General features: G+C 40.4%; 1 protein-coding gene across 1 annotated transcript in view; it reads left to right on the top strand.

Annotated features, from left to right (window-relative positions):
• Window positions 1-23,878, top strand: part of ank2b (ankyrin 2b, neuronal) — a gene marked incomplete at both ends in the record, with an annotated part of 80,057 nt that overhangs the window by 8,336 nt on the left and 47,843 nt on the right. Inside the window, 15 exons of the mRNA XM_079215674.1 lie at window positions 644-745; window positions 7,535-7,633; window positions 8,466-8,564; window positions 8,773-8,871; window positions 9,935-10,120; window positions 15,850-15,873; window positions 17,410-17,418; window positions 17,970-18,068; window positions 18,873-18,971; window positions 19,168-19,266; window positions 20,863-21,060; window positions 21,175-21,273; window positions 22,481-22,579; window positions 22,706-22,804; window positions 22,922-23,119. Of these exons, the coding sequence (XP_079071800.1) occupies window positions 644-745; window positions 7,535-7,633; window positions 8,466-8,564; window positions 8,773-8,871; window positions 9,935-10,120; window positions 15,850-15,873; window positions 17,410-17,418; window positions 17,970-18,068; window positions 18,873-18,971; window positions 19,168-19,266; window positions 20,863-21,060; window positions 21,175-21,273; window positions 22,481-22,579; window positions 22,706-22,804; window positions 22,922-23,119 (1,608 nt within the window). The remainder of the gene's footprint in view (window positions 1-643; window positions 746-7,534; window positions 7,634-8,465; window positions 8,565-8,772; window positions 8,872-9,934; window positions 10,121-15,849; window positions 15,874-17,409; window positions 17,419-17,969; window positions 18,069-18,872; window positions 18,972-19,167; window positions 19,267-20,862; window positions 21,061-21,174; window positions 21,274-22,480; window positions 22,580-22,705; window positions 22,805-22,921; window positions 23,120-23,878) is intronic.

Genomic DNA, 23,878 nt, shown 5'->3' with positions numbered 1-23,878 from the left:
TCACACTTAATAAAATCAAACTGCACCCCTCCTATGCAATTATTCACAGCCTCACAAAATACCGCATAGTGTCCTCCTTTTTGGTGTTAAGGATATGGTCACCTCAGTTCCAGCTACCATTACTAACGTAAATATGCTATTGCAAAGTTCAGTAAATACACTTACCCATCTTCAAATTAATCTTGCTGTGTGAATCTCGTACGATCTCGCGGGCAGAAGGCAGTGGAAGCGGAAATTCTACTGAATCTTGGAGAAGCTGAACCATATTTCTGTGCAGAATTATCGCGAATAAATTAATATTTACAAAACGTAAACATCGTAGCCCGCGGATTCGCGGGGGCTGATTTCAAACTCAGTAAAACTCAGTCGTAAAGAACTCCACATCCCGTCTGCACTATTGCAACTAAAACAGAGTTTTGACCAAACTTTGAAGACTGTAGAATTCCGTCCTCCCTACTGGATGCTTTGATTGTGACTTGTTTTTTGTATTCTATTACTTGAGAAATAATGTGACTCATTCAACTGAGAAGGCTGAATTATGTGATAACTATTCGTCATCGACAGCCAATGAGGAAATGTATATGTGCTTTGGACGTTATGTCGATGATTTTATTACAATGTCCTTCTCCTGTGTCTCTTCCAGTCGGACAGCAACACCAGTTTCCTGCGAGCGGCGAGAGCAGGAAACATCGACAAAGTTTTGGAATATCTGAAAGGGGGAGTTGACATCAGCACCTGCAATCAGGTAGGAGACAGATCACATAACATGACTTATTGCAGGACAAACACAGGGGTAAATATTATTATTCATTGTGACTACATTTCATTTAGAGTTCTCACACAAATACTTCTTCATAAGGATGAACTACTGCATTGTTATACTTTTCAGACACCGAATAGCTTAATTTCCTTACAGCTGCAGTCAGTGATTTTTGGCCACTTTCCATCTGTGAAGTTCTTACGGACAACATATTAGCAAACAGTTGCCTGGAAACATTCAGCAGACACATAATTCAATTCAATTCAGTTTATTTTGTATAGCTCAAAATCACAAATTACAATTGATCCCCAGAGGGCTTTACAATCTGTACACATACGACATCTCTGTCCCAGGAACTCACATCGGATCAGGAAAAACTCCCCAAAAAACAGAAAAAAAACTTTTGCAGGGAAAAAAGGAAGAAACCTTCAGGAGAGCAACAGAGGAGGATCCCTCTCCCCGGATGGACAGAAGCAATAGATATCATTGACCAGAATGAACAACGTAACAGAGTTACAGCACATTCAATGAATATGACAGAAATTATTCATATAATGAGTAGTAGGCATGGACCATGATCCAGATAACCACGATTCATGAAGCAAAAGGAGGTAGAGAGGAGGGACATCAGCAGGACCGGCTTCAGACACAGCCACGATCCATAGAAACTTGAAGCGAGAAAGCACAAAGGCTTCGGGAAGAAGTAGAGTTAGTGATGTGCATTGAAGAGACATGGATTCATCCAGAAGGAGAGAGAGAAGAGGAGAGAGGAGCTCAGTGTATCCTAAGATGTCACCCAGGAGTCTAGGCCTATAGCAGCATATCTAGGGGCTGGACCAGGGCAAACCTGAGCCAGCCCTAACTCTAAGCGCTATCAAAGAGGAAAGTCTTACGTCTACTCTTAAATGAGGTGACTGTGTCTGCCCCCCGGACTGAAAGCTGGTTCTACAGAAGAGAAGCTTGATGACTGAAGGCTCTGGCTCCCATCCTCCTTCTTAAGACTCTAGGAAGATTATAATTCATTTGGAGTTGTATTTGTGTCTACCTGATGAACCTCGACTATCTTTTTAGCTCAGGTTTGGTCTCCACCAACTCCTGAGGGAAAACATTTTTTAGCTGCTAAATGTACCACAGCTAAATGTGTATTTGTTGTTTTATGCTCAGCAGGTGGTGAACAGTGGGTTCATGAGAGCTTGAAAACAGCTACTAGAAACCAGGCTGATAAGAGCGTTTTCTTCTGACTGATGCCCCAAAACCATGAGCTGAAAAGGCTAAATGGCTCTGATCTAGAGCTGAGGGGAACTGCAGAGGTGATAATAATATATGGGTTTGACACAACAAGGGACAACTTTAACATTGCATAGTCATTTGATACATGTGTGCCTGTTAAATGAGTCCAATGGGGCTTATCATACACTCCACAGAATGTATTATTCTAGGAGCTAATGTGCTCATGTTGTCCGCCACTAATCATATCATATGAAAATGGCTCTACATTCCAGTAGCAGAGAGAACTGTGTTTGATCTGGGAGTGTTTCATTAGTTAGGCCCAGTCATTATCTAGTTTCCTCTAAGCCAGGGTTAGGGTCAGCATTCCAGCCATGGACGAGACGGGCAATGCAACCTGATAGGAGGTAAACAGTCCTCTCCTGGCAACAGTCATGATGACTAGCCGGGTAAACAAAAGGCACATGGAGTGGAAATTTAAGATTTGCTGGTGGCTCTGTGATATGTTTCGACATTGTTGGTGATCAACCGATGTTGGCACCATCAAGATATTTTGAGCTCCTGTGCCTGCATGTGTTTCTCTCAAGCTATGTTTCTGTCTCGCTAGAGTAGAAATGCAAAAAAAGGTTTAAAAAGAAATCACAGTAATTGTCACATATCAAAGTATGACGTCAAGAGGACGTAAGTTATTAAGATAGTTGTTTTTTAATGCCTTTTTATATTTAACTAATTTATTATTTAGCCTTGGACATTAACTCATTTCCATTCCACATATCATAATGGTACTGATACTTGCATCAAGGCACCAGAGCACAACATGGGAGATTCCTTGTGTGACATATCTATACATTTCTTAAACCTTCTTAAACCTTCATTACTGATACGCTATATCGGTATATGACCACTTGTCATCACATGACAGACGTTCCACACTTAGGTAACTTGATGACAACTGCCAAAAACATTCACTGCCACGAGCTGTCTGTGAAAGCTTTGAGCAAAGTGGCAAATGGACCTTGATATAGGATTGTTGTGTTTTGGTGATCAATAATGAACTTTCACACCAAATATATTTCCTAAAACCTGCTGTTTCCCACAGCTCTACAGAGTGTTTAGCCTCCTCTAGCCCGTTGTTTTGGTTTGCTGGCGCACCGGTTTTGGTCTTAACAACTGGACTATGCTCATTACCAACCATCAGGCGAACTATGTAGTGAACATAGTAGAGCATTTAGCATGAGATTTATTTCTCAAGAGTTGGTGAAGACCAAACCAGAGCTAAAAGGTGAGTGATTATTGGACTTACATATGTCAGGTGGTGAGAATGTATTCTTTAAATCCCGGGTGATCATGGGAAGTAATAGTCCGGAATTCGATGAGGTATAATTAAAAAGTATTTAATAAAAGGTTCATCACAAAAACAGCGTATGCATTGTCGCTTGAGGCCCTCTCTTGCTCAAAGATTCACAGTCTGTCCCCCAGTTACCTGCCGCCTCCGTGGTTCAAGAGAGCCCCTTCCAGTCTCGCGTTTTAGTTTATCTCACTCACAGAGCTTAAGGCCACTCATTGGTTAGTTCTACGGCATGCGATTGGCTAAAAGTCCCACAGGGGCGGAGTCTCTCTTAGCACAGGTTTTGAAGATGGCTCCATAACATTAATGTTTTCCGGTACCTGAAGTCCTCACTCCACCCTCCTGTGTTTGCTAATGCAATATTTGACCTAGAAGGAATTGTTATTCAGTTCTATACGTTACAACTTATGAGAATCTTACTTCAGCCTACAGTCATCCTTCCCCAGAAACCTTTCATCTCGGCTGGCTCGAATCCCCCTCCAGTTCCTTATCTCGTGTCATAAACCACAGGACGAACCACAGGTGGTCCATTCTCTTTGTTCCTTAAGACCAAATGCTCCTTTGTAAAACCCTCAAACACTGTCTGTGTGTAAATTACCATGTGACCCTCAGCATACTAGTGGCTCTGTAAATGTGACAAACTAAGCTTAAAAAACACTACAGTGGACATAAACACAACTCCACTGTTGAGTGTGTAAATGGACAACTGTCTGCTGTAGCTACCATGTTAGCTATAACAGTTGTATTACGCTGATAATACATCAGATGTTGTGTTGGTTCAATGGCTTAGGTAGCTAGCCAAGAGGAATACAATTACTGCATTTTCCATGGATACATTAAAAATGCAGTAATAGTATTCTTAGATCAGTTAGGGGGGACATTGTAGAGACTACATAACATTTCAAAGAAGCTCAGAAATATTTTTAAAACATGTTGTTTAAAAAAATAGCCTAGTTTTGAGCAGATTATTGATAATCTTTTAATTTCCTTGAAAACCTCCCCTGAGTGACTAATGGGCATCAGTGTTTTAGTGTTCTCTGAAGCTGATTATAGCTCAATAACATACTGCACTGATGAGGTGGTATCTACTCTGATTATAAGAACCTCCCTCCCCTGAGACAACTCAAGTACTGCTAAATTAGTTTTTTGCCACTTTAAAATACTTGCGTAATAGATCAAACAGATAATTAGGAAACGTCTCCTCAGTGATTGTGTTCATGTGGGTCGACAGAATGAGGAAACAGATTGTATGGATGGGAGAGTGGGCGTACAGGGCATGGAGGATGATAAAGGGGTTAGTGTCTTCCTGGAGGTGAATGGAGGTCATGGGGGAGGGGGTATACAACGATGAATAGGGCCCCAGAGAGGTATGGCCGAATTGGAGATTGTTCGTTTATAAGTCCTTCCCTGACCAAATGGGGAGAACTTGTTTCATCCAAAACCCTCTGACTGTTGTTGTCCTTTGGGACAAAAGACACAGGAACTTCATCTCTGCAGTTGTCAGAGCTGAAAAATAGCTGTCTGGTCTTTTATGGGAGAACAGTGGCAGGTGCTACTTCAAACAGACTGCTGACAGATTGTTCTGGGATAAAGAACTGAACAAAAACCACGTGGTGGGGGTTGGAAGTTATGGTCTCCCCTGATGTCCCACACTTGTCCTACATTTTCTTGACATGCTTTTTTATAAACTTACTTGGATGCTTTATCTTTTGGATCTGCTCTTTTTCATTAATTAATATACCTATCTGAGGATGACGTAACACATTTTGAGTCGAAGCTCGGATTGGACAACCGGACATGGTTATCAAGTTCCAAGGCCAAGCAAGAAGATTGAAACATAGGATTATGGTCCGGCTCACTCCATGCCCATCCATCACCCAGATCTTCACACCCTTGGTTTACGCCTTGCTACATAAAGGGCACACTACTTCCTGGGTTTGCACTGAGTATTGGCATTGGACGTTGAGAAACATGGCTGCAAAAACATACTTAAAATGAACAAGGTCACAGTCATGTTGTTATGCTTTTGAACATTTCCATGAAAAATAAAAAGGCAGAACCACAGAAAACCATCAATAAACTCAATAAAAAGGTAGCTTTTCTGTTCTTTGAACAAGTATTTTAGATACAGCAGTTGTACCAACACATTGGCTGTATTGGGTGATATGAGGCCAACAGGAGGCAGGCAGGTGCATAATCAGCTGATTAAAGAAAAAAATCTGGGTTTGTCTAAAAAACATTTTCTGCTCTGTTACTGAGCAGATGCCTGCTGCCAGCTGTGGGTTACATCTGGGCAAATACAATTGAAGCACAGTGAAATTATTCTAGGGTGAGAAAAAACTCTCTTGGTATCCCACAGGGAGCCTCTGTAGGGTCCCCAGGAGTATGGTGGGGCCATCGGCCTCAGGGGGCCTTGTGATGAGGGTTAGTTTGTCACAAAGGAAATTACTTATCGACTGTTTTTATGCTGCAGCCTAATGCTAGTGCTGCTGAAAGGGTTCATTAATCAGTGCTAGGTCTTAGAAAATAAGAAGGGCAAACTGTAGGGAACAACCCTGCATTCAGCTCCATTCTTTTGCTTAAAGATCTGAAAGAAAACGGGAGGCTGTTGTCATCATTTTAATTCTACTAATAAAGCTGCACAAATCAATATTATTTACATTAACAATGGATCAAATGACTATGCAATGCCCACAATGAAAACCTGACAGAAAATGAATACACACCTGCAAAGTTCCTCCTTGAGCCATTCAGCCCAGTTTAGCTCATTGTTTTGGTTCTCAATCACCTTGTTTTTAGCAGACACGGGAAAGTGATTCCTGCTAAAACGATGTGCAAGACCAGACCAGAAGCAAAAGCCAGACAGACATTTAGCACCTAGAGAGACAAATATGTATCTCTCAGAGTTTGGGGGGAACAAACCAGAACTAAAAGGATGGTGAATATTTAGTTTTTGTCATCAGGTGCACAGAAACCCTACACCTAATAAAAACAATGTGTCTCTGTGTCTCTGTGTCTGCTGGATATGTACATGGGCTTTGAAATAATGCTCAGATTTGTACTTAGTTCATTAAAAAAGACTTCATTAAAGCACAAAGGATAAGCCCTATTATCCCCTTTAAATTAGTCTTCAGTCGGTTTATTACAAAACCATTTGAGCTCAAACATTTGGCTGGCAAGCTCTCAGTTATCGGGGCGACTGTGGCTCAGCATGCCCGTCTTTCAATCAGAGGATCGGTGGTTCGAGCCCCGGCTCCGCTAGTCCTCGTCGTTGTGTCCTTGAGCAAGACACTTAACCCCAAATTGCTCCCCGTTGCTGTGTCTACGGTGTATAGAAAGAAACAAATGTATGTCGCTTTGGATAAAAGCGTCAGCTAAATGTAATGTAAAGTTATCAAGCTTATTTCTTTCATCTTGTCATCTCTCAGCTTAGCAAGCATGTAACACCTCTTCCCTGCCAACCAAGCAGTACATGACACCGAAGAGCCCAATACAGATATTAATAGCGATCATGAGTGACTTATAACTTTAAACTTCAAACATCCCTCCACTGAACTACTACATTTGTTAAGTTAAGGGAAATCCTTAGTGTTATCTGTAATTTGAAATATATTTAGCCTTCTAGCTTAAATCAGCTTTTTTGAAATGTGTTTCTAGCTAGTTTGGCATTTAAGAATTAATTTATTTTTTCTACCATCACAAATCACTAGCAAAGACAATGATATTTGATTAAAAGGGATCAACACGGCACCATGGAAAATAAGAGGATTTTTGTTTGACCTGCACACACAAACACACACGCACACACACACACACACACACACACACACACACACACACACACACACACACACACACACACACACACACACACACACACACACACACACACACACCTACACCTATTTATATCTTCATTCCATGGACTGGCTCTGCTCCACACCAGCATAACATGGAACAACATCTGACCCAACTTTGATTGCCAAAGCTTTGATATTTCGGTCTGTCCCTCCACATGTAAGAGTGAGGGACAGCTACATATTCAATTAAAGAAACTGAGAAAGAGGCTGTTCGTTATGGACCTGTTGGAGGAGGTTATCCCTTCTCTTTCCATTTGTACCTGTATTTAGTCTTTGTTGGTGTTGGCTGTTGGGTTGTTGAACTTTGGGCCTGACCTTTCTTCCCTTGTCTTTTTCCAGAATGGTCTCAATGCACTGCACCTGGCAGCCAAGGAGGGCCATGTGGATCTGGTCCAGGAGCTTTTGGAGCGAGGTGCTGCAGTGGATTCGGCCACAAAGGTAGGTCATCTCAGCTTGAAACTGCGTGGACCTCAGTTCCTGACAAGCAGGATTTATGTATGTGTCCTCAAGCTATAGCTGTTGAACCTTGACGGCGTTGTAGAGTTGCAAAGCAGGCATGGAGTCGTAGAGAGCAGAATCTATGCTAAGGTGTATGGAAGCTGGAACAATTCAATTCAGTTTGTTTTGTATTGCCCAAAATCACAAATACAAATTTGCCTCGTAGGGCTTTACAATCTGTATACATAACATCCCTGTTCCGGGATCTCACATCGGATCAGGAAAAACTCCACCAAATAAAGATAGTAAAAACCATTTCACAGGGAAAAAGGGAACTTGATGCGAGGAAGCACAGAGCCTCCCGGAAAGAAGTAGAGTTAGTAATGTGCATTGAACAGACAATAATTGATCCAGAAGGAGAGAAATAAGAGGAGAAGAGGAGAGAGGAGAGAAAGAAGAAGAGAAGAGGACAAGAGGAGAGAGGAGCTCAGTGATTTTCACAAAACAATTGAATTCACTGTTTTATACCGTCATTGGCAGCTAGGCTAAAAACAAGCCTTACCCAGTCCGATGCAGGCCACATTTTGGCTAAAAAATGACATCCATAGAAAAGTTTAGTCTCATTTTGAACCTGAGCATCTGCAGCTTAATCCCATACCCAATATGTTAAACTCCACTAAAGTTAGGCACAATATGAGATGAAAAAAATCAATGTGGAGGAGTCCACCTTTTCGGAAAGGAAAGGGGAGACACACCTGGCGGAGATCTGCACACTACTGAGTGCAAGGAAATGCTTCTTCTCATTGTCCTTTTATATGTTCTATTAATCCAGAAAGGAAACACAGCACTTCACATATCCTCCCTAGCTGGTCAGGCTGAAGTAGTAAAGCTCCTGGTCAAACGAGGAGCTGACATCAATTCACAGTCTCAGGTGAGCCTCTGTACTCTACTGTTGAAGTCATTTAATGCTACTATCCTCTTGAGACGCAATGGCAATATCATCTCCTGTATCTCTCATCACTAATATCATGCTAGAGAGAATTGATTTCATTTTTGTCTGCGTCTGGTTGATTAAGTACAGTGCATGTTCATGACCTAGACTTCATCGGTAACCTCTCTTGTTTGCATGTGCGCTGTAGAATGGATTCACTCCTCTGTACATGGCTGCCCAGGAGAATCACATGGATGTGGTGCGATACCTGCTTGAGAATGGAGGCAACCAGAGCACTGCGACTGAGGTGAGAGGAGTTTGTGTATTTAGGGAGACTACATCAGAAACAATGAATGCATTTGGACTGAACACAAAGCACATACAAGGATGGTGCAAATTGCATTATTTCGCAGATATTTGGTTGAAAAATCTAATTATTACATTTCATGGCATCCATCCTGGAGGTGTTGAGACATTCCACTTTTAAATATGTCAGCGCTAGTGGAAAGGTAATGGAACCACCAAGTCATTAGGAAACATCCTGTGGGAATCATGATGACAAATGTCGAAATCTCATGGCACATGACCACATAGTGGTCGGCTGAATCAACACCACCATCAGGACATAACAAAAGTCATTAGGATACATCCTCTGGGGACAATAAATGTTCGGACAAAATGCCATGGCAATCCGTTTAGTATTCGTCAAGACATTTAAGTCTTGACCAAAGTGCTTGACTCACTGATTGACAAACATTGACATTCCTTGAGCTCCGCTGCTGGGTGATCACTCTTTACTACAGTGAGTGAATCTTTCTGCACAGAGGTTTCATATTAAGAACTAACCATGGCTTAACCAATAAAGTCCCTCCCTGTCCTGGTAGGCTTCCAGTTTGAAGCATATGTAGGACGTGTTAAGTTTTATTGGTAGAAGCTTAGCAGCGATAGGAAAAGCTTTAAAGCGAAAGCAAATTGTAATAATTATTAAATAAAAACAACATTTTCTGTTTAAAAGATTGAGTGAGAGCAGCGCAGAATGGTGAATATGACATGGCTGTGATGGATTGATGGACTCAATGCTGGGGAAATAGACATTATTCTGAATTAAACTTGTCAACTGTTGTATTACAACCTTGTTATTGTTGTTGATGAGTGTTTTTTTCTGTTATTGCTTTCATTTGAGATGGTAATTATTTGAAAACCACATTTTTGTTGAGAATGTATTGCTTCAGCACTCATTGAATGTCTTTCATCCAAACAAGTTAGAATTTTGGAGATTATAGTTTAGAGTACTTACTTAACATGATCAAATTATGGATTATAGAAAACGAAATGTAGCTAATCCTCTTAACTTGTCTTCTTTCATCCAGGATGGATTCACCCCTCTGGCCATTGCCCTCCAGCAGGGCCACAACCAGGTAGTTTCTGTCCTATTGGAGAATGATACGAAAGGCAAGGTCCGCCTGCCTGCCTTGCACATTGCTGCACGCAAGGACGACACCAAGTCAGCCGCCCTGCTCCTCCAGAACGACCACAATGCTGATGTCCAGTCGAAGGTAAGTTGTGGAGGTTGGCATCTGTGGAAGTCAAGCTAATGCGGTTCTATTTGTTTGCGCCAATGTGTCCATAATCAGGAGTTTTTTTATGAAATATAAGGCTGTAGTAGGTTTGGCTAAATATGATATACAGTACAGAATGTAGAAGGTAAAGCATTGAACACCAGTCTAGTTCTCTTTTAAATGTCAATGTTTCTAGCACACCAACACTCGGGGTTCATGGTCCTATGTCCTATGTCTTTAGATGGAAAGACCTTGTTTACATCTGCTATTAAATTGTAAGTTGTATCTATCTAAGTTATCCCGATAATCAACAATCGGATCACGCCGTTCTTCTGATCTTATCTTCAAATGCACAGGGTCTAATTGTTCATGCTAATTGTGCAAAGTAGATGAGTAGGTGGACAACATGCAATTACATGAAAGGTGATTACCACCAGTAACATGTAGTAATGTGTAGGCTGAGCTGTAGTTGTAGTAATGATATTACTGCTGATGATGACGTTAGAAGCCTCAATGATGAGGTTTCTACCCACAGAGATGATCTTTTAGCCCATAGCGATGGCATTCCTACCTACCTGGGTTCTTGGCATTTCAATACAAATATGTGATGTGCAGTGTTGGGGGTAACGAGTTACAAAGTAACGGATTACAGTAACGATATTACTATTATAGGTAACGAAGTAAAGTAACGCATTACACTCAAAATATTGGTAACTACACTACTTTACTACACCTCATTAACGCGCTTTCCTGCGTTACCCAAGCCATTTTTACCAGTCCGAAAAGTTCTCTTAGTGGCGCGCGAGTCACACGACACTTCCTGCATGAACAATAGCAACAAGCTGCTAGCTAGCGCTGCTGCTGCTACTGCCCGCGACCCCTCTGGCCAAGTCGGGTGTCGAGTCTGGTCCCGCTACCTTCGGTGGTTTTCGGGGAGCTAGCGGAAGTTAACGGAGAGCTAGCGGAAGTTAGCGGGGAAGTGACGGAGCGCTAGCCGGGACAGGAGCCCCAGCCGGCTACAGCGGGGAGCTAACAGGGACTCTGACCAAAGGTAGTAGCGGCTCGTAACCCGGCGTTTACGGTAGATTGTTCACGCAGGAAGTGTCGTGTGACACGTGTGTTTGTCCATGTATCTTTGCAGTTAATTTGGACATTTGCTTAAAAAAATGGAAAGTAAAGTAACTAGTAGTGAAGTTACTTTTCAAATGCAGTAACTAGTAAAGTAATCTAGTTACAATTTTCAGAAGTAACTAGTAACGTGTAACTAGTTACTTTTTCTGAGTAACTACCCCAACACTGGTGATGTGTATTTATACCTATGCTTATAGGTGCTTAGTGATATAATGAAATACAGGGAGGATGTTGCTATGTCAGGCAAATCTGTTCTGGCCCACAGGGAGAATGATTGTGTTCACCGATGATATTTAAGCCCATGACAAAGATTTATATTAGAAATGTTAAGATTCCCACTGATATTCTCCATAGATGACTATAATTCTACCCACAGTGCATTTGCCCTGTTTTACCCAGTCGGTGCTAGACATTTAAATGGGAAATCCTACGGGCCCCAATGTTTCATCAGGAATGAGAGTTAAGAGGAAAACCAAGGCTCAGGAATGCACCCCTGTCATCATTTGACAGTCTTGATAGGACACCGTCCTGGTATCATTTTCCATGTCATTCTTGACAAGTTAGAGCTAGATCAATGTAGCATTACTCAACATTGGCTACCTCCCAAGTCTTCTATGTATATCTCTTCGATCCTTGTCCGCTATTTCAAAACTCTTATTTCTGATCTGAGGAGAAAGGAAGGATCTCTGAGGAGCCATGAGAGAGGATACAATAGAGCAGAGGATGTGACAAAGAGCAATCGCAGATGTAGCTTGATGTTGTTGTGGTGTCATAAAACCTCCTAGGGAGCAGTCTGAGGTGGAGGTCAACAAAGGCGTGAGACTTAACTATAACTGTTAACTAACAAGAGGTGTTCAGTACATGTACGAACATGTCTTTAACAAAGAAACTTCTAGCCGATCTGATTAAACGGAATCATGCTGCTGACCGAATCAGTAGCCTTTAGCAGTGCAGCTCCATTTATTGGGGACCAGAACTACTTTTGTCACCTCAGCTATAGATATCATACTTTCTGGGTAAATGCTTATTGACAGCATGACAGCTTCAGGAACAGTCATCATATGATATCCGTGTTGGAAATAGGTGGCTGCTGAGCTAGGAAGCATAGAAAAGTATTTTACCCGCGCTAATTCTTTCCAATTCAATTTATTTTGTATTGCCCAAAATCACAAATTACAAATTTGGCTCAGAGGGCTTAGCAATCTGTACGATATCCTTTGTGCCGGGATCTCACATTCCAGGGCTGATGGTAACAAAATGTCGGACCGGTGCATAGATTTGTGTACTCACCGTTACCCGTTCCAGCATTCTAGGCTGGTATCGTTTTGGTAACCACTCTTCTTACTACTAAGCTGTAGAAAGTGTGAAGCAGTGCCAAACATACCAGCATTAATGTAAAATAAAAGAGTAATATGCTAAGCATAAATAATGAACAAAACAACAAAGTCAATAACTTTGAATCTTAAAATCAAACTCAACAAAACCACTTTAAATAGCAAAATAAACCTTTATATTTGTCATTTTTGTTTCTTTTAACTACGACCCTGATCATTATCTTACCCGAGACATGCAGATTTATGCAGCCAAACGGGAAAATGTTTAAATAACTTAAAGGTGGTCTGGCAGATTGAGTGTCATAGTATGAAACTGTTTGGGTGTTAGTTCATGTCTCTTATCAAGATGAAATATCCAGATGACAATCACTGCAGGTGTAAATAGGGTCCTCCAATTTTATGATTATGATTTAGTGTATGATAGCAGACCACTAACTTGTTGTGATTTTGTCCAAAAGCTGTATTCCTGTGTATTGAGTGTTTGTGTTTCCATCTGTCTGTCTGTGCATCTCTCTATTTCTCTCGTTCAGTGTCTTTGTGCCTGCCACGCCCCTCCTGGTTTTGCCACTAACTCGGTCTCTCCCTCTTTTTCCTTTCTCTCTTTAAATGCCACCTCTCACACACTTCCCCATCACCCCTCCTACCTCGCCGCACCGGTGTCTAAGTGTAGCACTGTCCACTGCATGGAGTGTGCCACTGTCTGCAGGTTGTATAGTGGTGTTGGTCAAAGCTGCATGCAATCAATTGGTGGGGGGGTTACCTGTTGATGTGGGAACTAACTGTTCCTCTGACAGTGGCTTTAAGTGACGTGGCTTGAGTGGAGGTGATTTACTGCACAACGCAGTCGTTTATGCTTCTACCTGAATGTTAAATATTGCTTATACAGTAACGGCCATATATTTCAACAAGGCACCAATTATGTTGTTATGTAAAACACAGTGGGGCAACTCAGGGAACATGCATGCGTTTTGTATCATGCCATATGTGGTTCAACTGTTGTGATGCCGCCCTGCTCAATATGACTCATTAGGAAAAGCCCAGAGGAGAACGGCTATAAACAGCAGCAGAACAGTCACACTCAAACACAGATGGACACATGGAAGAGATATGTCTGTCACACATGGCACAGATCTAGTCAAATACCTGGTAAAACCAGTCCAGTGACCACTATATGAACTGGTTTGCATACAACCAAGAATCTTATTGAAAAAGACAGCTGTCCAGTCACTTCATTCTGTTATAATCAATTAGAGCAATTTCACAAGCCATAGTCCGTTTGGTTAGTGTGGATTTAGTTTTTTGTTCACTTCTTGCTATTCGATAAGTGTAAGTTCCCACTGCAATTGAGCCACACTCGGGTTTGCTTTGAAACGGTAAAGGCAGCTTGGTTGTTTCGGCCCATACCAGAGTACGATCACTGCATTCACAACTTCCCAAACAAAAAAGGGATATTCCATCGGTAATAATAACATTGTATTTACACTGTTAAAGAGACATGATAAGAGACATGTTCAGCCCAGGTTAGCCAAACATTATTGAAAATGTAAACAAGAGGAAAAAGTAAATGATTACCTTTCACCTTTGACATAGATGTTGTAGTCTACAGCATACACTGTGTTCCTCATTCGGATAAGCTAGGCCAGGAGTGCCCAATACGTCGATCGCAGAGGTAGTGGGGGTAGATCGCATGCCATTAAAAAAAAAATCTCCTGGTGTGCAAATGAATGTCAAACACCACGGAGGCTGCGCCTGCAATGGTCGGTCGCTTGAACGGATTTATTGTTAAGTACAGGGAGAACAATGTTTTCCCCAACTTCCTTAATTACCACTGCATAATACACCAACAAGCATTATGCGCTAAAATGCTAAATATGAAAGAGATCATGGATGTAGCAACGAAGATCGCCTATTCAAACGAGAGCTCTTCAAAGACGACTGTTCTACACACTGATGTGAGATGGCTTAGTAGAGCTCTGTCCAGAGATAACGGAGTTACTCCATGTTGTTAAACATGAAGAATACAACCAACTAAATGACGATCAGTGGCTGCTAGACTTGGCATTTTTAACCGATCTGTTAAATTAGCTTAATTTAGAGCTGCAAGGGAAAGCCAAAACCGTGGTTGATATGATCAGCTCAGTTAAGGCTTTCAAACAGAAAATGCAACATCTGTCCTCAAAGCTGCAGCGCCATGGTTTGAGGAACTTCCAAAACCTTGCGTCAGAGCTGGAGATGCAACGGAAGGCGTGTGCGCAACTTGACAGAGCAGCTTGACAAGTGTCTGTCAGAGTTTATTTATGTGAGTCAGCCTTTTCCCACATTAAAAAATATTAAGTCCAACACCATTCCACCATGACTGATGACCATTTGGTCTGCCTGAGGCTGGCTACCAGCAGCTACTGTCCGGACTATGCAACCCTGCTGGTTCCATTCAGTGAAGTCATCAGAGTAATATGTAATGAACAAGAATGTACAGAATTGTATTGTGTCATAAGGGTTCATGCAGTTATGCAAGGTACGGCAATATTGTAAATATAAAGTATACTCGGTATATGTATACATTAATAATGCTACATTTATATATAAATAGATATTTAGCATTATTAATGTTGGTAGATCTTTTTGACATGTGTGGGCACCCCTGATCTAGGCAAACTGTTAGCTTGTTTACAACTTGTTTGATTGTCTGACTGTTTGTGATTCTTGGTCCAACTAAACTATCCCGTGCTGGGATTGGGACATTTTATTGGAATGAAATGTTATCATAAGCCAAAGCTACAAAAAAATAAGACCCAAGCTCAAATTGGTTGATCTACATAAAATGTGACATTTTGCTGGTTCTTGCTTCTTAGGTGTGATGATTTACTACATTATAACTTTAAAATCTGTGGTGTTTAGATTGTTGCTTTTGGGAAACAGAGGTTGTTTGAGGATGTCACTTTGGACTCTGGGAGGTTGCAATCAGCATTTTTCACTATTTTATATATAAAAAATGTTGGATCCAACAATTAATCACATAAGCAAACAACCAAATAATTGATAATGGAAATAGTCACCCCCACAGGACCTCAAGCTTTGACATATCACCTCTGTGTCAACTACACATGTAAGAGCCCACAAAGGGAAGCGAGCCGCACCAGCCACGTCACCAGCCAGTTGAGTCTCAGCACAGCTGTTTGCTGTGCATCTGACTGCAGTGCAGTAATGTGTTCCACATCCTAACTGAACTGATCTTTCCCTCCCTTGTTCTTGCTGCTTCAGATGATGGTCAATAGGACTACTGAGGTATACACACGCTCCTTTGATGCTCCACACATTCACTACCATCCCTTTTTCTTATTTCACTTTTCTTTCCCATCACCATTTATATATTTCACTTCCACAGCACTGCATGGTGTAAAAAAAGATAATTTGGTTCATTTTACAGTTTCTGTTGGTTTGGTTTAATAAGAGGTCAACATGCACGGCTGACACGAATGGCCAAGTTATCAGTGTGTCCTAATCTCAGGCACTGCACACTGTTGGCAACTCTTTAATTTCCAGCTTTAGATCTTATTTCATTCTGTCTTGATACATTTTCACTGTTTTATCCACAGTTTATTCAAATGTTGTCACCATCTCAGGACGACCCTTTTGTTTCTGTCATATCTGACCCTTAATACATTAACAAATAGCTTTAAACCACATCATTATTGAGATGTAAGGTTTATTGATTTATTTTTGAATGATTTATCTCCTGCAAGGTTTTGATAAATACTGTGCTCATGCATCTTTGTGAACAGCTATGAATGTATATTGTGCACAAGTCTGTCTCTTAATTGTGTCTGTTGATGTTGTGCTGCATGATTTTTAGGGATGCACTATGAACTGCTTAGTTTAAACAAAGTATTGGTTACATTCTAGCATACAATATACTACCTAAAGTCCAGTGCTGAAAATAAAAAGTGCGACATAAAAATTAAATAATGTAATCAAATATAAATTTCATTTCCATTTGTGTGCCCTTAAAAATGCAAAAAAAAATATGATTTGTATTTTCATATTCAAAATGCATGAAATCAGCCACTGTCAAAGCAAAAATGTCATTGATCAATGATTTATAGTGTACTACAAAGCGCAACATTGCCAGGATATTATTAAAATTAAAAGTAAAGTAATTGATCTCTGTTTTCATTTTAAATATGCAGTCTATGTAAATACTGAAAATTTAAACATTTTGTTAAATATTATAAAGGATGCCAGAGAAGATCTTTCCATAATAACAATATAAGTTAAAAAAAGGACACAATTCAGATTAATTAGATTGTATAGTGTCTGTCATTTTGAGAAATGTAGTGGATGCAATTTAAGTCAGTATGGCATTGTTTGGCTTGAGAAAACGTACCTTCTAATATCCATTTTGCATTTTCAAACCTGTTAATTAATATGCAATTGTTTTTTTTCTGAAATCCTTCATGCACACAAATAGAAACATTTTAATTGATGAAATCATTTTATTTTAAAATTGGCAATCCTGGTCCTCTAAACATGAAACTTGATCAAGTATTTCAAATGCATGCTTTTATCTAGGTCTTCAAATGACTGCCATTTGACGTTTTCTCTTCTACTGCTCCAACAATACTCCTTAATAATGACATGGGCAGCGTGTAAAGCTCTGCTTGGCCACCGACTTGGCATTGAACCGCATGTTGCATCAACGCTACCTTCATTTGCACCATTCTAAGCTTTTGACTGTAAAGTTTTTAAACCATCACGTTAGTCACTGTATTCTTCACACTTTTGTAAACAACTTTTTCACATTAAATCGGACCACACTCACAGAATGGCAAGGTAAGGCAAGAATCTCACAACTACTCCAACCTGCTCTGCAATCTATAACTTTTCTCATATATTTCTCATTGCTAACTATATTTCTTCTATGATGTACAGTTGGCATAGTGCACTTTGGTGTTGATCAGAAATGTTCCCTCTTTATGATTTTACTATAATTTGATGTTGTTTGGGGAGCTAATATTGTTTGTTCATCTTCACGTCAATCTTGATGACTATCTGTATACTGTTCATCTACTTGTTATGCTTCAGTTTTTGTTATTTTGATTTCAAATTGTTTTTTGAAGCCAAGAAAAGGCCCTCTTTGACTTTTCTTCCTGTGTTTGATAACATGCATGGAAGTGACATTTCTGAGTGTGTTTTGGGGTTGTGTGTATGGGTGCTACAGATTGTGACATTTTAAAAATAATTGATTTATTTCATTTTTGAGTTTAGTTTTTGTTCACCTGTGATGCTTGATGCGACTGCTGCATGCTGGGAAGACTAAAGATCAAGAATAAAGGTCAATGTCTGACCTCTGTGTGTCTGTCTCTTTCCTGTCTGTCTTCCAGAGCGGATTCACCCCCCTTCATATCGCTGCCCACTATGGCAACGTCAATGTGGCCACACTCCTGCTGAACCGAGGGGCAGCAGTAGACTTCACAGCGAGGGTAGGAGGCCTCGCGAATAAGCCCTGTTTTTGGGGTCTGATAGGGCATGGAAATACAGTATCATTCCACTGGAACACAAATTGCATTTGGTTTTTGTAGCAAATTAGTGATTTTGGAAAACTTTAGCATTTGCCTCTTTGTAGTTTACCGGCTGCTCTCTTAACTTTAATTTCTGGCTTTCAGTTTTTAATAATATCATCCAGAAAGCAAATTCAGATGTGCTATTTTCAGCCATTTGAGCAGTGTAGCTAAAAATAGCTTATCTGTTTCTCACCTTGCACTCTACTAAGCCTCATGGGATTGCTTGTATGGCTAACATGGAGGCTGCAGAGATTTTAAATCCTATGTGGTGAAAAGGTTTGAGAGAATGCCTCTATGAGACCCTTTCAGGATTTCAAGGAAACAAGCAAACAGTGAATAGCAACTTAACATAGCATTTAAAAGCACAAGATAGCATTTGAATGCATATATTTTTTTTATTTTGAAAAAATATATATTTAAGACACTCAGTTGATTAGTCAGTTAATTGTTTTAAGAATGAATACTCACTTTACCTTTAAAATAGATGCTAAACTATAAATTCAGTTTCACCAATTGTTAAATTACTTTTGCACATGGCATATGTTATTTGATTTTAAAGTTGATTTTATTGAATTCTGAGAACTGACAACACTGACAATCACCCGTCATACACAACTATATGAGTGTGGAATACATTTCAATTAGTAACCTTTTCACAAATAGTTCTAATGTGTCTTACTAAAACAAAATGCTTGTAACTAAAGGTTATTTTTCTCTCTGTAGAATGGGATTACTCCTCTCCACGTGGCGTCCAAGCGTGGCAACACCAACATGGTGGGCCTGTTACTGGACCGTGGCTCTCAGATTGATGCTAAAACAAGGGTGAGTATTGTAAGAAGCCGGACTATGCTAATGTCATCGTAGTTATGAAGGGTTAGCCCAAGGTAAGCCATTGACCTCAACAGGCAAGGCCAATTTGGTTAAAAAGGGAAAAATTACATGTGTTGTTGTTCAGCCTCTAGCCAAGTCAATATCAGTATGTATTGGATTACTATTGATACGTCTGTGTGCTCTGTAGGATGGATTGACTCCCCTACACTGTGCGGCCCGGAGTGGACATGATCCAGCTGTGGAGCTGCTGCTGGAGAGAGGGGCACCCTTGCTGGCCAGGACCAAGGTGTGTCACCTGTGCATGCACCTTTTATACACTTAAAGGGACAGAAGCATGTGTTTCACTTACTTATTCAAACAGTATCTTATTTGTTGGTTAACAGATTAAAAGTGGTGAGTAGTGAGCCATCAGCTTCCTCAAAGTTACGTTCCTTAAAACCTTTTTATGGGCCCCCAGCACACCTTACCGGACTCGTATTGATCTACTGAATCGAATAAGACCATAAAAAGCACAATCCGGCAAAGCGTTCACATGTTATGAAACACATTGCCGACCAAAATCTTGGCAAATTTTTTGGCCAAAAATTTAATTATTACCTACATTATGCTGAGACGATGTAGCACCCGACCTTGCTTCATACCAAACTGCGCGTCTGCTTCCGCTCTCGCCAGCTTTAGATGCATTCAAGGTCCAGGCAAAAAGTAAAAGCAGGTCACGCGAGAAAAAAAACCTCAAACTCTGACTCTGGTCACTTTTCTCAACTTTGAATGACTAAATGGGCTTCACTAGTCATTTGTATTGCTTTAAACGTCTCCCACAGGCTCATATGGTTACAAGGATGTGTTTTAGACTGAAATACGACTTTGTAAGGGGTTTTTATCATTTGGTGAAATGTTATAATCCAGAGGCCAAGTTATGATCCAAATATGAAATTATTTGTTTTTTACACATGTACACGTACTCTCACAGGGCTTACTGTATTATATCAATTTAAATGATTTAAATGGACTTTGTTATTGAGGAGATAAGTTTTAGTTTTAAAAAAACACCTTTTTCATTTTCATAAAAAAGGGCAAAACGGGCTTGGAGCTTAAAAGGAGGTTCTCTACATAAAGTAGTTCTCTACACATCGACAGAATGTGGTTCTTTAGGCTATAAACCTCTTCATGGTGCGGTCAAAAAATATTTGAAGGTACAGTTTGACACTTTGGTAAATGTAATTTACCCTTGTAAGACGAGAAGATTAATAGCAATTACATCTTTACTGTACAAATGATTCTTCTTCATTATACAGCTGTAGAAATAGAGGTGTAACTATAAGTCCAACAACAGCATCCTGTTCATATAATAAGTATGTGTAAGTACGGTTACTGTTGGAACTCTACTGTGAACTCCTGGATGTATTGATTAGTGTTGGTATGGTGTTCACTAGCAGAATACAACATATAAATAGGACAACTTTGGAGTTGCTGACAGATATATTTCTGCACCTTTGACATAGCACACAGCTCAGTTCCTTTTTGGTTCCCTGCTATCAGTCTATTGATTTAGGCTAAAAATATCCAATACTTATTGTAGCTGTATTTGTTCTGGATTCTGGGTTCGAATGCATTTAAGTTGTATAATGCTTAATTTCAACAGTATTATAATAAAAACAAAACAATTACAATATGATTAAATCCAATGTGAACATCACAGGCACATTTGACATACTGTAGCCTTATATAGATTATAGCTAATGTGTTAGCAAGCAGATGGCTCACAGCCAGCAGACCCAAAACAACATTAGCCGTCATTTGAAGTTGTGCTTGTTATTAACTTTTGTTTCATCCGTTTGTATCCGTCTCCATCAAAGTAAAGGATCTCTCTTTCACATTTCAGAATGGGCTGTCTCCTCTTCACATGGGGGCACAAGGCGACCATGTTGAATGCGTCAAACATCTTCTGCAGCACCAGGCTCCTGTGGACGATGTCACACTGGACTACCTGACAGCGTTACATGTGGCAGCCCACTGCGGTCACTACCGAGTCACCAAGCTGCTGCTGGACAAGAGGGCCAACCCCAACGCCAGGGCTCTGGTACGAAACAACATGATCACAACCCTCCTGTGGAGCACTGAGCAGCCTCTGATGACTAACTTAAGCTCTGTTAAATGTTGTCTGGGTTCATCCTTTACTGTTTCCATGTGACAGAATGGCTTCACACCGCTGCACATAGCCTGTAAGAAGAACCGAGTGAAAGTGATGGAGCTGCTGGTCAAATACGGAGCCTCTATCCAGGCCATTACAGAGGTACAACACTCTTTTTGACTAGAAGCTTTGAAGTCGTACTGCTAAAGTTGCCTGAAACTAGCATGAGTAGACACTCATTCAGTAAACTATGTATGTTTCACTGGGAGAGATACTTATGGGGTAATGCTAATAGCTTAAAGGTAGCACAAGTAGTCATCAAGTTGCAGCAATATAACGTTAGCTCACATTAGCCACCATAAGCTTCCACCATACCAGACCAAAAGAGGCTGTACAGGAAAACCCCTGAGTATATTGAATTGAGTAAAGGTTAGTTTAATGACTAATAAGTTCAACTTTTGACTTGAAAGAGTGAAAATGTGTCAGTTCTTCTTTCAAATGAGTCACAACTACCTCAACTGCATTTCCTTCTCTTCTATTTCCATAATAATTGGATAACATTTTAAGGTTACGTTGGACATTAGAGCAGATATAAAAAGCAGATATAAAAATGTATCTATATCATGTAATTCTATCATACTTTAAAAGTAGTTGATGTACTGGACTATTTAACTGATGGACTAAATTACGAAATACATATTATTTTTTAGTAAATCATGTAGATTTAGTTAATTATAATATGATGTCTAAATCAGGTGTTATAATTTAATTGTTCATATATTCAACAGTTTTCTCTCTTGTTTTTGGTTATACTCAAGCATATTTAGATCCTTTAATTAATTATGTATTATTTAAATTATTCTTTGACTGATGCAACAATCTGTATAGTATGCATGATAATGTAACATTGCACTATAAGAAAAGTACAATCTAAGCAAATGGAAAACATTTGTCCGCCATAAAAATAGATACAGTAGCCAAAATGCAGCCTTGTCCCCTAAAAATTGCATTCCCATTTAACAAGAGTACATTAATCATTTACATAGTTTTTGTTGTTCCACAAATATGTTTGTAATCATAGTTTGAGGATAGTTGTATGATAATGGGATTTTGTAGGAAACATAGTTGGAGCCCAAATGCCAGTCAGTTCCTTTATTTAGTTTGTTAGAAGTGGAACACTGTTTTCTACCAACACTGTTGCCAACTCTGCTCTCTGGAAAGCAGCTACAGGTTGGTCAGAAATCACCAAAAATCACCACCATTGATGACATCATGTACTAAGTCACATAGCTCTTATTGAGTAACACATGTTCAACATGACTGACTTGTTGTCCCATTGCCCCTCTTTGGCTTCTCTTCCTGTGTCCAGTCTGGTTTGACTCCCATCCACGTTGCGGCCTTCATGGGTCACCTGAACATCGTCCTGCTGCTGCTGCAGAACGGAGCCTCGCCCGACGTCAGCAATATTGTGAGTGAAAGTCTTATTTTTCACGTGTGAATAGTGTCTAGAAATATTACAGTGACCGGTCAGCTGGTTTTATCATGCTTAAATATCTGTGAAGTGCCCCCGCTGACCTGTGTGTTGTGTGTACAGCGTGGGGAAACAGCGTTACACATGGCAGCCAGGGCAGGCCAGGTGGAGGTGGTCAGGTGTCTGCTGAGGAACGGAGCAATGGTGGACGCCAGGGCACGGGTGAGACAACTGTTATCTGTAGCAGCACACCAGGGAACACTTTGTACTTTGTGTTGGGCCACCATGCAGAATAAGCTACAGAGTTCATTCATTCTTATTCCACTGTGCCGGCTCCAGGAGGACCAGACTCCCCTCCACATTGCGTCCCGTCTGGGGAAAACCGAGATTGTGCAGCTGCTCCTGCAACACATGGCCCATCCAGATGCTGCCACAACCAACGGCTACACCCCGCTCCACATCTCAGCCAGGGAGGGTCAGGTGGAGACCGCCTCCGTCCTGCTCGAGGCCGGAGCTTCACACTCACTGGCCACCAAGGTGGGTTGAGGAGACACGTTTTGTCTTGAAATCAGACTTTTCACTCCAACTAACGCCGAAAGCATTCCAAGAGCAGTCAGAAGAAAAAAATGTCTGACACCTCAACTTTTGGTTTGCCGGTACTAAAAATATAATGCCATTTATATTCACCTTATATTTGGAGTAATTAAAATACTTTACATTTACTTTTGCTATCTTCTTTAAAAGAGATGCCTTTGTGTACGTGAGAAAACAACTAAGTCACTGATGCAACAAATATGAAATATTAATTCATTTTGGGGGGCAGGTATTGTTGTTTGCTGTCCCTAATTAACCATGTTAAGAAGTGGTTGGCATGGATGGCAACCAAAGGACAACAATTTTCTCAAAATGGTTGCCAATAGGAACCTTGCAACCCTTACTGTGCAGCAATGATTGAGGATTTCATTCCACCTTGCCATGTGTGGAATACACTTATAATGAGAACATTAACATCAATCAATCACTGTTAGCCTAGCTTCGCATAAAGAAGGGGAAACACCTCCTAAATGTTGTATTTCATGTATTTAATCCCCACACCAACAGACATGTACAAACAACACATTGTGGTTTTAGGGAGAGTTACATGTATGTCAACATCTGCTAATCCTCCCCAAAAGAACATGTTCCTGTGTTGCATGTATTGGTGATTTAATATAACCCAGGTTGAAATAGCAATTATTGCTGTGGAACAATCTGGTTTCCACAGCGGTAACAAACAGGATACAGATAGGAGTATGA

This window comes from Taurulus bubalis (genome assembly GCF_910589615.1).
Source record: "Taurulus bubalis genome assembly, chromosome: 3".
NCBI lineage: Eukaryota > Metazoa > Chordata > Actinopteri > Perciformes > Cottidae > Taurulus > Taurulus bubalis.
Note: the sequence above shows the minus strand (reverse complement) of the source record. Positions and strands in the feature narration are given on the sequence as shown.